Source organism: Annulohypoxylon maeteangense (assembly GCF_022496945.1).
Source record: "Annulohypoxylon maeteangense strain CBS 123835 unplaced genomic scaffold GGS22scaffold_13, whole genome shotgun sequence".
In the NCBI taxonomy this organism is placed as follows: Eukaryota; Fungi; Ascomycota; class Sordariomycetes; order Xylariales; family Hypoxylaceae; genus Annulohypoxylon; species Annulohypoxylon maeteangense.
In genome coordinates this window covers 616,129-630,060 of record NW_025953260.1, presented here as the reverse complement: position 1 = coordinate 630,060, position 13,932 = coordinate 616,129, and the positions used below count along the sequence as shown (strand labels likewise).

Sequence of the window (13,932 nt, the reverse complement as noted above, 5' to 3'; positions counted from 1 at the left end):
GGATTGAAGGGGATGTCCAGAGGGGCTGGATTCATGAGCAACTGGCAGCCTTTGAACTGGCTTTTGCTTGGCATGTGCCATGAAAGATGGGTGAATGGATTCTACGATGCACGTAGGATACAGACAAATAGATTCACGTCATAGAACAAATTGCTATCCTTTGCCTAATGCTGAAGTGGCAGTGAGATTAATAAGTATGACTATTTGATGGTCACATCCAGTTTCAAGGCAATACAGTTATTTTTGATTGTTCAGAATGTATATTTCCCTGTCCACAAGTCTTGTTCTTTGACTGGGATAAATGTAGCCTTAGCTATGTGAGAAGTATTCGGATCTTACAATAGACGGCCTTGTTCGAAGTGATCCTACGTCTCATGCTTCAACCCATTACTTCATGAGTTAAGATGTCGAATACCTTATGGCGAGTTCAAGGGTCATCATTCCTCCAACCCCCCTCTCCACCCCATCCCATAAAACTCACTTCATACCCCATCATAGCGTACGAAAGTTCTGACTAACAATAACCCACTTCCGCAAATTCCGCGGCGGGTTGCGTCCCCAGGCCTCCCAATGCGGCACCAATATAAACGCCTCATTGAAGGCCTGCTCCGGCAGCTCAGCTTCCTCAGCCGGTTTCGGCGTGCTGCCAACGGCAAAGGGCGTGTTGGCCGTAGCGCTAGCCGCTTCACCCAGAGCCGGAGGTGTGCTCTTGGCTTCCCCCGGGCCCCCCGCCGCCGTGGCCGGGGCCGTGTGTTCGTGGGTATAGCGGATGATACCGCTTACCTGAACTTTCGCCGTAACCAGCATTAGCAAACCCAAGCACCAAGAAAGGAAGTAATGAATAAATACTCACTCATAAAGCTCATACGATCCCCATTCCTCACACCCGCCGTAGCGTCACGGGCACTATACTCCGCGCCCGCAGCCTCCGGCTCGCCGAGCCTATAATGCGGGGTCACAGGCAGCGCGTCGAACGACGAGATCTCGTAGACCACGGGCCCGCCCTGGTTCTCGAGCAGCACCTCGTACGCGGCGACATCCGGCACCGGGAGCCCGTTTATGCTGATGTCGGGTTTGACGGAGGCGTTGGTGAGACGCGCGGAGGTCGAGGCGTAGAAGTTGGTCAGGGGACGTCGGCGTGTGCGTGCTTCGTAGTAGGTGTCTACGAAGCTCTGCGCGGCGTCGCTGGAGACCCGGAATTGGGTTTCTATTGTTGGGAGAGACATCTTGGGGTTGGTGTTGCTGTGGGAGCTTGGGGGCTGGGTATCGGGGTTATGCGTGTATCGGAGAAGTGGGTTTTTGTTTAGTTTTGTGAGGGAGAGATTTTGTTTGTAGGCCGTTTGGGGTGCTTGCGCGCGAGCGACGAGGCCCGAAAATTAATATGACGGGTATAGGTTCTTCTAGAATCAGCAAGATATTACTAGTAGATTAATGAGTTGTTCAAGAGCTCACAAAGTGAAAGGTTGGATAATGAGTAGGGGAATGAATTGTCTGTTTGAAAAAGAGTTGAAAAGTAGACTTATGGAGTTTGCCGCCTTATGCTTAAAACCATATCAGTTACATCTCGATAAGTGCACTTTTCTTCAAATGAGTAATTCGTTATTCGCATTTAGACTTTTATATTCTTTTTTCAGTTCGATTTCTCTCTAAACTCGAATCTAATTTCGGACAGCTTAAACACCTATCTCAGGCTCAGGATATACGCCAACCTCTCCCAGGGGCCATTCTATAATAGTCGTGTACTGCATTGGTATCAATTCCTTGATCTTGATCAGCAATGGCTTGACCCTGTCCTTGAGCCACCATCTGTCCTCGACACGATTTAACAAGACGCACCAGTAAGCCATTATGATCAGGGCCGCCGGGTGCTTAGCAGCAAGTTCTGTTCGAAAATTATTGTTTATAATAGATGGAAACCTGAGAGCCGCGTTCTTCTTATCCAGCGGCGAGTCTGCTTTATCTGACAAGTAGAAGCACACCCGTAGCCTAACTAGAGTATCCGAGTATGTTTCTCTCTGTTCAGGTGTGATGGGCAATTTCGAATATAGATCGACGAGCCTTTCGTCTGTAGGCCCGTTGCCTAAGTCCTCCACCTTCGGTGTATACAGCTCGCCAAGGAGCGCCCTCAGAGATGAGTGCATAAGGGTGGCGTTTTGCTCCATCGTGATCGCCGCGCAACCCTGAATCAAAATAAGCCACTCGGCTAGAGTCCCGGCTTCCTCATTGAAAAGCAGCGACGAAGCATCTTTCGCAGCAGCAAAGTGATATGGTATGAACAGACACGCGCAAGCAAACAAAGGCAGAGCCGTTTCTGCTGAAATAGAAGCTAAAGCCTGTCGGAATAGCGGAATGGCTTTAGCTTGGTGTTCAGCGGCGACACGCTCGAGATAGGCGGCTTGGTCCGGGAGGGCTAAACGCTGGTGTAGTGCGGCGGTCGCTAGGATCTCGTGGAGGAGGTACGGATACTGTGTCGCAAGATCACCGACCACATCCCGCCACACTGATGCCGATGCGCTATCGTCCGCCTGTGCGAAGGCCGTGGAAATGGCGAAATGGTGGTACAAGCCAAAATCAGTGAAGGAGAAGGACGTCCCCTCGTAGGGTTGAACCACCCTTATCTCCGGTGTCTTCGAACCCCTCCCACTCTCGGTCGAAGGTGACGACGATGGCGCTAAGCTGCATGAAAGCTGTCTCTTGACGCAGTACGAGCACGGCTGTCCCTCGTCGCACTTCACCTTCTTGGATTTGCATGTGGTGCAACCCGCCCGGCTCTTATGGTGTGCTCTGAGAGATGTTGGTGCCATTTTCGCTCATATTCATTTCTTTCCACTGTTCCCATCCAATTTACATTTAGAAGCCACCTGGGACGATTTATATGCTGTCAGACGAATCATATCGCCAAACAGGTGAAGCATTTACTTCATGGGACTATCTTAAATATTAATTGAGGCTTTTGCACAGATCCACACAGCACTGCCTCACCCAGGTCGCAAAAGTACCCGACGAATCAGCATTCGTTAGGAAAAGTCGATAGGATTCATCTTAGTGTATATCAACAAATACCATCTCTCGTGAATGCTTCAGCAGAAAACTACATGATACCTATTTTCTCATTTCTTTCCTCAGCGAAACCATGCTTGAAGAGGTCCTCGCTGTTTAGAGGCAATAGAAACGACGTCGACGAATAATATATGTTTGAAGGTTCAATGCCGCAGATAACGTTCTTGTAAGTAAGAGTTCTAAAGACAGTATATTTTATAGTCGAAATGGTAGGTCCTTACTTAATTATCATGTTATTAAGTAGGTAGCTGCTGCTAACCTTTATCTTCATTAACCGTCCCGGTAGTGTTCAGGTCAACGAGGCGGTAAATATCATAACCACAAAAAAAGAAAAATAGCCGACTACAGTATGATTAAAAACACTAGATTTTTTTTAATAAACAGATTCCCACACTTGGACAGGTATGTACCTAGGTAGGTACTTATCATGGTAGTCACGCAGAAGTTTAGTTTGCTAAGTCGAAAGCACTTGCCTAAGTTAACTGCTCACACCTAGCAATCGCTCAATGACCACACGCAGTTGCCATTATAGGCTCAGAAATCAGCGCAAAACATGTAGCAACCATTATATACTGTGTTCAGCACCTTCCCATGAGCGAATATGACTCATGAGATTATGTAAAAAGGCCATATAATGTTATTTCACACGGAGAGTCGATTATAGAAACAATGCCAATTCGGCGCATGATAGGTCAACGTGAAGCTTAAATCGATATTAACTTTTTTATCACTGTGCGTTGATTATCGATGTAGGAAACTCTTTTGCTAGCACTGTCCTCATAAAAGTACCTACCCTAGGTATATAAATATCTACTCCCATCGCCTCTCTATTTCTCTTTCTCCCTCCTTCATACCTAATTACTTGAGTACTAACTTACTCAATATAATAATTAATTGAGCCATCTCAACCTAAGCTCATTATTCTTTTAATATCTATATATACTAATTATCTAACGCCCTTATGAAGTTGTCCTAATGTCATGGCTCAGCCATGAGTGGCTTGACAAGAAGTGGCTGAACACACTTCTTGAGCTAGGACCACATGTACGAGGGCGGTGAGGAGGATAAGCCGAACTAGCCTAACTTAGGTTAGCGCTAGATTCTGCCGAAGCAAGGGTCATAAAACCCCACTTGCATCGCTACTGTAGATCTTTTCCTTTTCCTTTCTTCTTTAGCTTAATTAATACATGCAACCCCGGATTCGATGAGAGAGCGATGAGACCTCGTCCATTGACACTCTCATAACAAAAGGTTGATGAATAGTAAGTGGATGGAATTCTGATGCTCACTCAAATGTCGACAATGTGCTTACCATAATTCTCTGTCCAGGAACCATCCTGCAAACTTCATCCTTCGAGGTGTTTCAATGATCTCATCAAGCAGTTGTTTTCTCTTGTCATATGGAGATCACGCACTCTAATATCCCGGCCTGGGATACAACAAAAATAGCTATATAAGAATCACCACGCATATAAGGTCGATAAGCCATAAGAGAAAACATCATAACGTCAAGGACGACGAATGGCCGGTTAATTTAAGATGGATCACGACACAGATGTGGCTAAGAAAGTATTGGTCAGGTACATTTAAGAACCCATAAGATTTAGGCGGCGACTATCTCCGTACACTTGAGTAAAATACACAACCCATGGTGGGAGCCCTGGGTAAGATCCATAACCCATGGTTGGAGCCTCGCCGAGATCACTATAAAAGGTTCCCTTATATTCGAAAGTCCGATATTAATCCTTCTCGTCCTGTCCGAAAAACAACATCATATCATTATGCCCCGGATAACCTTGCGGAGCAACACGTAACACCTGCCACAAACAAACGACGCGAGAAACAACATTGTTATTACAGATGGATCACGAACGGCATAAGATACAAGCCGTATACTTTAAAGATCTTCATCGGCACGATACATTCTCCGACTATCGAGGTCGGCCGGCACCTTAAGGAGTTCAATTGGAACCAAGTTAATCCAATGCACCAACATGCGTCCTATTCGACGTGTATGTACCTAAGTAAAGAGATAGCTACACGTCCTACCTGGACGCGAATATGCCCATCATAATCAAAGAAGTTTGCCGCAGGGAACCGGAGCCAGAGCTAGGTCATTGTCGTCTCATAAATAGAAAACGAAAAGGAGGTATCCCTTGTCTATCCGATGACGATAACGCCTTATGTGGGAAAAGGAAAGAGCTTAATTAGGGACTTGAAACTACATACATTCATATTATGGATATATTATTACCTACCTAAATCCATAGAAAGAAGCACAGCACAACATACTTCACCTAATTCAAGTGAAGATGCCTTTGCGATTATCTTTCCCGGGACAAATCAAAGTGAGACCATATTTTAGCATGTCCGTGACTAAGACGATGACACCCGGGTAAAGGGGGCATGGCCCTTAGACCTGAGACTGGATGCGAGAATGCATGCATACAGATGTCTAGATCCATTAGCAGCTAACATTCTCCAGTATCGCGAACAGTTTAATTGAATTTGGTATTGATTGCTCTGTATCTCTAGTTATGGCTGGTGTAAAGCACCTCTATTTCTAGTGTTAGGTAGGTATATCTCTGTGATGATAGGTGCACGGCACCGAAGCCTTCTTCGTGGGTATAAGGGAGATGGTAGCCGACTTCACCAACCCGGACTCGGCGATATTTTCGTTTCCTCTTGCTCAATGGTAAACCCGTCCGCGGCGGCGCTAATTACTCATACGCCAATTCAGGTTGATGCGATCTTTCCTCGCCATGCTCAAGAGCACCTGCGCAGGATACGATACGCCTATAAACCCCTCCTTCTAACCCACCCATCTCTCAATCTTCCAATTTCCAGACCGTAAATCCAGGCCCTCTCCCCCCTCTCTCATTGAGGAAAATGCCACAAGCCAAACCTCTCAACAACACTATACCCCAGCCCCAAAAAATCGCACAACCGCACCCAATTCTCCGCCTGCGCGCCCTTCTCCAACGCCAAAACGTCGAGCTCCAGGATCCCATCATCGCCTATCCTCTTCTCTGTAAACGCCTGCGCGAACCACGTTCCCCTACCGTCCCCCATCGTCGTCGTCGTCATTACCATCTCAGCGCCCCCTCCACTTTCGCGACCCCACCACCATGTCCTTCCCAGCCCCTCCTCTCCCAACCGGCTTCCGCGCGGTATTATGAACTTAGCCTCCGGGTGGGATTTGGTGATTTCCAGGAGCTGCGCGTCTGAGCTGACCTCGACATACGTATTGGTGTTAGATGCCGCGGTGGAGTTTCCCTGGCGAGAGTCTTGGTGGATATAGCCTAGTTTGCTAAGCGCTTTTCCTAACACCGATGTTGCGGTCTGTGTTGTTCTGAGAACGAATATGGGTGCTGATGGTGAGGATGTGGTGGCGGCGTGATTGGTGGAGGCGAGGATGGTAGGGGCTAGGAAGTTTAGCGTGAAGAGGAGTGGGAGTTTCATGGTTAGTTAAGGTGTTTGTGAATGTGTACGTATATAAGGCGTGCTTTTGATGATATTTTGATTAAATAAGGATTTAATTTCTATAAAATTCTTGTATTGAGTCTTGGGTTGGGAAGATGAGAAAGGTAGAAGCGTTGAAGACTATCGGTCAAGTAACAGCAACACCAATGTAAGAAACTAAAGATAGTAAGTTTCTATAACCCACCCACAATGCGACGATCGCCTGAACCGGCCGAAAATTAAATAATAAGAGGACCCATGGAACAGCTGTATATCCTCGTATCAAAAATCTCTTGGCGCTGATAATATAGGCTGGATGACGCGGTTCAGTATCCAGATCTTAGGTAAAGACTACCCTGGCTTTACCCAGTGCTGCTTCTCGGTTCGATCCGTGCCCCCTTGGTATTCTGCACGACACCGCCATGATCGTCCGTTGAAGAAAGATCTTTGAACCAACGCCCGGCGAGCGTGCGGTACATGCATAGTCGGGACAGTCTTCGTTGGAGAGCATAGGTAGAGTAGGATGCTGGAGTTTCAGGCATCACACAACAAGTTCCGTTTCACTAACCTATCGCGTTTGGAGAAGGAGGAGCGTACATAGTACATAACCTAACCTTCCTAAACCGAGATTACCTTATTAGCTCAGCCTCATTTCTCGATTTCTTGATTTAGCCGTTGAACAGGGCTCTTTTGCGTGTGGAGCAGAGACATAATAGGTAGATATCCATAAAAGGAGGTTATTGGAATCTGGGGCGGACCCAGGGGTATGGTTGGTCTAGATCTTAGCGAAGTTATTATTTAGGTAAGCGGGTAGCTAATAAGATGGGATGAAGCTAGTGGATATAGTGGGTGTAGTGGATGTAGATAGTGGGGTGGGATGATGGAATAGGGGATGAGGCAGTGCTGAAGGACCTACCTATTTGGCCATTCTAAACCTGAAACGCCCTGGATCAGCATCTAGTGCACCCAATGAACCGCTGTAGAATGCTTATATCGACCTAAATTTCAGTGCCACGTTTGCGAAATAGGGAGGTGCGGGGATTTTATATATCCCTAAGGTGGTGTCGATTTTCAAGCTTTAAATTATTGCCTGGCTACATCGTCGAGTTTCGCAAATAATTGTTTTTGCTCTTTCCTCTTCTCTCTTTTAGAGTTGAAAATGTGAGGACGCCGCGAATTGTGAACAGGAATACCCATAAGCTGCCATGATATAGATTACACAGCCCCTTGATATATCGTTTATTATGCAGGCCGCTGACGAAGAATTATCATGACATCCATGGATGGATCTATGATAATTATTTCTAGTTTCTTGTTGATTGGTCAATACATAGTATGCAGGGGGCGAAAGAGTACAGATCTATCACCGGTATTTGATGGCTTGTTGGGTAGTAGTTTATCGGTTACTTTAGTAAACGGTTGCTTATTCTCGTGATGACCAAGGTGGGTGGTATTTAGGATCGTTTCTTGGCACTTCTTCCGGTCTTTATAGATATTTGAGTTCGAATAAGTTTCCTTGCGATCTGTATTTGAAATCTAGAGCAGATATTTCGATTTAACTTCGGGCAAAGCTACAATTATTCGTGATCACGATCACCTGTGAGTATAGGTTTGATGTTGGTGCAACGGGCTTCCTTAATAGTTGACACTTGTGATCAGAGAAAAGAAGAAGGGAGAAAAGTGCTGCAAGGGACAGTGGATGAATTGGAGATGCTGATCTCATATACCTAAACTTTAACTTGTCTAATACACTCATAGTCGCAGCTTCCACCCATGATCCATTTCGTCTTAGTTGATAACTCGATAACGATGTGTTTACATGAGATTAAAGATTGAGTTCGAATCTACGTCATGCCAAAACATCGATAAATTCTCTAGGAAGCGCTTAGGTAACTATTACCCTACCAGCGGTCAGCATCGGCAACCGACGGCCCTTAACCTGCCCTATCCCGCGCGGTATGATCGGTGTTCCAGAAGACCAACGGAACGGCAGCCATGCACTAGCTTATCACCCGCCCTCGGTCCCTTATCGACGGGTCCTGCAATACGACCCTACCTTTATCTCATTAGACATAATTATCTAACACATATACGACGCCTTATTGTCATTGACCCTGTACCACATCCGATGAAGGCGATGAAGGAATCGTAGGACCAATTTTCTCACATTGGAATAAAGTTATAGAGCGTTTAGACGGCTTATAAACGGGCATGTGGACGAGCTAGTTTGCGTTTGCGGGGATTTTGGGTTTTCTGGCTGCTGCGAATATCGGATCTCTTTCTCCAGCGTTTGGGGCTCGACGAGTGTATATAGGTAGGTATCGTACTAAGGTCAATGAATCTCGGAACATGTTAAGCTGATATCTACCTATATAGATTCTCTAATTAGTTACCTTAAAAGTTCTTGTTAGTCGTGGTTTTGAATATTTCATTCGATTAGATATTCATCAACGATCATCAAAGAAAATGGGCTCCTACGAACCTGACCAGCCTGAGCCTCAGAATCTCTGGATAGAGACACCATGCATTCCATCGGCAACTCTGTCACGGGCAGCAGGATGGTAAGTAGCTCGATCCCGGGTTGCTGGACACGAAACTAATACAACAACCCAGCAACATATTCCTCAAGCTAGAAAACCTCCAACCCTCAGGGTCCTTTAAATCGCGGGGAATCGGGTATATGATGCAAAAAGCAATGTTCGGAAAACGCACCAGCGATGCCCACTTCTACTGCTCGTCCGGAGGTAACGCAGGCCTGGCGTGCGCAACAGCCGCCGCGATATTGAATCGGCCATGCACCATTGTCGTGCCCCTGAGCACAAAAGAACATATAATCGAGAAATTGCGTCGTAGGTTCCATCTCCATTCTTAAGCCAGTAGAATCAATCAGGCTGACGCCAAACCAGTCCTAGGCGCAAAAGTCCACCAAGCAGGCTCCCACTGGGCCCTCGCGGACGCGCACCTGCGCTCAGAACTCCTCGCCAACGACTCCGTCGGCGTGTACGTGCCTCCCTTCGACCACCCCGACATCTGGGAAGGCGCAAGCACTCTCGTCGATGAAATCATCGCCCAAGTGAAATCGTACAACGTATCGCAGATCGACGGAATCATCGTAAGTAGCTGATAACAACCTCTTCTCAGGGAATGCATATTAACCGACCACAAAGTGCAACTGCGGCGGCGGCGGCCTCCTAAACGGCATAATGACCGGCGTAGAGAAGAACTTCTCCACCTCCTCCTCCTCCCACCCAAAACCCAAACCCCGCGTCCTCGCCCTCGAGACCATCGGCGCCGATAGCTTAAACGCCAGTGTCCACGCAGGCCACCTCGTGACTCTGCCCGCGATAACCAGCATCGCGACAAGTCTCGGCGCGCAAAGGGTTTCGGAAGAATCCTTCCGCTGGAGCCAGGAGGCGTCGTACCTGACGAGTCTGGTAGTCAGCGATGCGGAGGCCGTAGCTGCGACGATGAGGTTCGCGGACGATGCGCGGATGTTGGTGGAGGTTGCGTGCGGGGCGACTATTGCGACGGTGTATAACGGGGATTTGCGGCGGGTGTTAGGGGGAGAGGAGATGAGCGATGAGGAGTGGAGGGGGAAGAATGTGGTTGTGATTGTGTGTGGAGGGTCGAATGTAAGTTTAGATGCGTTGGGGGTTTGGGGGGAGCAGTTTGGAGTGAGGGATATGGATATGTATAAGAAGAGGATATAGTGAACGGGGATTTAATGAACCGAGAGAAGAATTTCCATGATTTGTTTGAGGAATATGCGGTATCAAGGGCGGGTGAAGTGAAGTGTAGCTATGGACCAGCCATCCTCACCCTTCCTTATTCCACTCGAAGTAACCAGCAAATGCAACCGTATCCGAACTTGCTCACTCCCCATCTTCCTCCTTCCATCTAAACCTCCTCTTCCAACATCGACCGATCATATCCGACCTCCTTATACCCCATCCCCACCAAATCCCCACCCACCGTCCCCTTCAGCTCAAACCCCTCCTCCCCAAACCCCTCAAGCACCAGCTCAATCTCCCCGAAATAATTCACCCCTCCGCGCTGCTTAAACCCCAGACTCTTAAACAACGCAATACTAGCCGTATTATCCTCATAAATCTTCGCCGCGACCTCCTTCAAAACCCGCGTCTTATGCTTCCCCTTGTTATCCCTCGACCAACCATCGAACTCCCCTAGTATCTCATCAAGATTGCGGCGTATATACAGCAGAAACGCCGCCACGGCCGCGCGGCCTAGTCCCTTCCCCCGACTCGTCGGGTCCGCGATCATGATGTCGATCTCGGCGGCGCAATACGCCTTGGTCTCGTACTCCTCGCATATCGTCACCCTGTCCTCGTAATCGGCCGGGTCCCACGGCGAGATGAACGCGTTGACGTCGCCCGCCATGCTCCCTGGGACGTCGACTTTGCCGGCTATGACTGGCGACGCGGAGGCCGCTAGGTTGGAGAAGGAGGCACCTTTGCAGATGATGAAGGTGAGCTTGTCGCCTGATGTGCGCCATGAGGCTTGGTTCTCGTATTCTTGCTCTAGTGAGAGACGGTCTGAGGCGGTGAGTTGGCGGATTTTCTTGTGGGAAGGTTAGTTGGTTTGAGTAATGGGAGCGTGAGGAAGTATATAAACGTATAGGGAGATATTTTGGAGGGCTGAGGGGACGTACCTCATCTTCCATCCACTCATGGTATTTTAGGACGTGGTGCTTGTCATAAGGCACGAGAATGATGCTGTTACCGCAGACGGCTATTATAATGATGAATTAATTAGCTCTATTTCATTTTTGTGGGATAAAAAGACGGAGAATATTCGTTGTGAACAGCGTGAAAGTGAGTGCAAACGCATCCTAACACGAGAGATGGAGATGGGTTTGGACTTACCAACATCTTGATTTACTCTCATCGTGATGCGAATTTCTTATCAAATTAAGTATGGGACGGGTGTCGCATATAATTTATCGATCTTTTCCTTATGAAGCGACTTCATAAAATTGTTATTGAGGCACATAAAATTGAAGGGGGAAGGAAAGTCAAAGTTTTATCAAAGTGCGTTTTCGTATATTTAATGTTTAGTCACAAATCACGGGTGCGGCTGCCGCCGTAAATTTATAGGCTTAGTCGTTCCTGCAATGAAGCAAGCCCCTAACACCTGCCAACTTCAATAAATGGAATAAAGAGTAACTTTTTCATGGTATCATTCCGATTTACATATATCAATACATTCATTCAACCCATTCAATCCTCAACTGGCAAAGGCGGGAACAAGCTCCCTTGCGCGCCCTTCACAATCGGCACGAAAGACGTCCCATAGTCGTTGTCCGCATGCAACTTCGCGAACTCGAATGTCCTCCGATCAGGACTAACCCCTAATACATCCAGCAATCTTTTCGACTTCTCCGGTATAAATGGCTGTAAGAGTATTCCCACCACACGAAGGGCTTCAGACGTGTGGAACACGATCTGGTTGAGCGCCGTCGTTTCACTTTCGTTTTTTACATCCCATGGTTTTGCGTTGGACATAAAGACATTTGACTATAGAGAATTAGCGATAGATGCAAAGCAAAGTACTAGGTAGATGGAAATGCGAAAGAGATAACTTACAGCAAACGCAACATCTATAATTGCCTTCAATGCCAAAGTAGGATTTAATGCGTCCATATGTTTTTCAACCTTGCTTACAAGCTCTTCTATCATCTGTTTTTGGGAGATAACCAGGTCCGGTAGTTCATCAGATGGCTTGCCACATATCTCTACCACTGCATCCCTCACACTCCATTGCTTTGGCTGAGTTATTCTGTTGAGCAGATTGCCGATACTATGTTGTAGCCCCTTCTTGTAGTTAATCACGATGAACTCGTTGCTGTAGTCGGAATCTTCGGTTATGGAACCGTGGTAGATCAGAAAGTATCGTATGGTATCCACGCCCCATCGATCTATCGCGAAGAAGGGATTCACCACGTTTCCGACTGATTTAGACATCTTCTTCTTGCTCATCAACCAATGCCCATGGCTGAGAACGGTCTTCGGCAAAGGTAGATCTAGCGCCATGAGTAGCGCAGGCCAGTAAATGCTGTGAAAGCGCACGATGTCCTTCCCAACGACATGAACATCTGCCGGCCACCCCTTCGTATGCTCGGATCCGGGCGGCCACATGGGATATCCGGCCACCGTGATGTAGTTGATCAAAGCGTCTACCCACACGTAGATGACCTGTTCCGGGTCGTCCGGCACCGGGATGCCCCACTCAAGACGGCTTCTAGGACGGGATATAGACAAGTCCTCGAGATTATTCGTGACCCAGTTAACGACCTCAGCAAGTCTTGTTTTCGGGACCACGAATTCCGGATTATCGGCGTAAAGTTTTAATAACCTGTCCTTAAAAGCCGTCAACCGGAAATGATAATTCTGCTCTGACTGCCACTCGACCTTATTCCCTGTCTCGACCGACGCCATGAACGACTTCCCCGTCAGCGGCGACACGCGCTTCTTGATCATGGTCTCGGGGTAGTACGTCTCGTCGCTAACGCAATACCAGCCCTCGTGCGTCGTCTCGTATATGTACCCGCTCTCCTTCAGCCTGCCCCAAAAGTACTCCACGGCCTCCTTATGCTCGGCATCCGTAGTACGTATAAAGAAATCGTAGTCGATGTTCGCCTTCTTCGCCAGATCCCTGAACGTCTCGGAATTCGTATCGCACAGCGCTTTGGGTTGTATGTCCTGCGCCTGGGCTGCTTGCTGGACCTTCATGCCATGCTCGTCGGTTCCCGTGCTCAGGATCGCCGGTCTGCCCTTTAGGACTTGCCATCGCTTCAGGATGTCTGCGATTAGCATGCTGTAAAGATGGCCGACGTGGGGTGCTTTAAAGGAGATTGGTTAGAATACATTTGATGTGAGGAATAGCGCGGAACATATAATCAGTACAAATTAGGAACTATACGCCATGCATGTATAATATGGGACTCACAGGCATTGACGTAGAAGATCGGCGTTGTCACATAGTACGGCTTGTCTATGGCGTCGCCTTTGGCCTCGCGGAGAGCTGTGGTGGTGCTGAATAGCTTGCGCCGCGCCTGGCTGACCCTACAGGATTGACATGTCCACCCATTGCGAACCGTCTGTCGAGATGTTACCGTCGATAATCGCCGACTTAGGTTCCCTAAATTGCTCCTCATGATCTGACTATCGTAGATGTATTGTTCATGTTTTTAAATCGAGAGGTTCGGCTTAGAAATTAATTTTAGCCGATGGAGAAGAGCTGTGGGGGAGCTCCGGGTCAAATCATTAGCGGGGTCGGGGTTCCTAGCACCTACCTGGTACCTATAGGCTATAGGCTATAAGACTGCTCGCTGTAGAGATACCAATACGTACCTACCTAGGTACCTAGGTAGGTAGGAGACATATGGATATG

The 13,932-nt window shown here is 47.7% G+C and overlaps 6 protein-coding genes across 6 annotated transcripts; 1 reads left to right on the top strand and 5 right to left on the bottom strand.

Annotated features, from left to right (window-relative positions):
- Window positions 1–215: 215 nt before the first annotated feature.
- On the bottom strand, window positions 216–1,484 carry GGS22DRAFT_37197 (uncharacterized protein). The gene is made up of 2 exons (XM_047966926.1): window positions 854–1,484; window positions 216–788 (listed from the first exon to the last, which is right to left on the bottom strand). Exons 1-2 carry the CDS (start codon window positions 1,224–1,226, stop codon window positions 493–495), a joined length of 669 nt encoding a protein of 222 aa, XP_047817035.1. The 5' UTR covers window positions 1,227–1,484; the 3' UTR covers window positions 216–492.
- Window positions 1,485–1,602: 118 nt separating this feature from the next.
- GGS22DRAFT_168104 (uncharacterized protein) lies at window positions 1,603–2,986 on the bottom strand. Its single transcript, XM_047962094.1, has one exon. It carries the CDS (start codon window positions 2,802–2,804, stop codon window positions 1,674–1,676), a length of 1,131 nt encoding a protein of 376 aa, XP_047817034.1. The 5' UTR covers window positions 2,805–2,986; the 3' UTR covers window positions 1,603–1,673.
- A 2,581-nt stretch (window positions 2,987–5,567) lies between these two features.
- On the bottom strand, window positions 5,568–6,722 carry GGS22DRAFT_168102 (uncharacterized protein). Its single transcript, XM_047962093.1, has one exon. It carries the CDS (start codon window positions 6,520–6,522, stop codon window positions 5,938–5,940), a length of 585 nt encoding a protein of 194 aa, XP_047817033.1. The 5' UTR covers window positions 6,523–6,722; the 3' UTR covers window positions 5,568–5,937.
- A 1,599-nt stretch (window positions 6,723–8,321) lies between these two features.
- GGS22DRAFT_168098 (pyridoxal-phosphate dependent enzyme) lies at window positions 8,322–10,568 on the top strand. The gene is made up of 5 exons (XM_047962092.1): window positions 8,322–8,836; window positions 8,899–9,083; window positions 9,136–9,371; window positions 9,429–9,634; window positions 9,690–10,568. Exons 2-5 carry the CDS (start codon window positions 8,989–8,991, stop codon window positions 10,230–10,232), a joined length of 1,080 nt encoding a protein of 359 aa, XP_047817032.1. The 5' UTR covers window positions 8,322–8,836; window positions 8,899–8,988; the 3' UTR covers window positions 10,233–10,568.
- GGS22DRAFT_195402 (GNAT domain-containing protein) lies at window positions 10,420–11,586 on the bottom strand (the record flags this gene model as incomplete). The annotated part of the gene is made up of 3 exons (XM_047965662.1): window positions 11,406–11,586; window positions 11,192–11,271; window positions 10,420–11,100 (listed from the first exon to the last, which is right to left on the bottom strand). Exons 1-3 carry the CDS (start codon window positions 11,425–11,427, stop codon window positions 10,420–10,422), a joined length of 783 nt encoding a protein of 260 aa, XP_047817031.1. The 5' UTR covers window positions 11,428–11,586.
- GGS22DRAFT_37149 (tRNA synthetases class I (M)-domain-containing protein) lies at window positions 11,482–13,747 on the bottom strand. Its single transcript, XM_047966925.1, has 3 exons — window positions 13,489–13,747; window positions 12,126–13,381; window positions 11,482–12,056 (listed from the first exon to the last, which is right to left on the bottom strand). Exons 1-3 carry the CDS (start codon window positions 13,694–13,696, stop codon window positions 11,760–11,762), a joined length of 1,761 nt encoding a protein of 586 aa, XP_047817030.1. The 5' UTR covers window positions 13,697–13,747; the 3' UTR covers window positions 11,482–11,759.
- Between the last annotated feature and the right edge of the window lie 185 nt (window positions 13,748–13,932).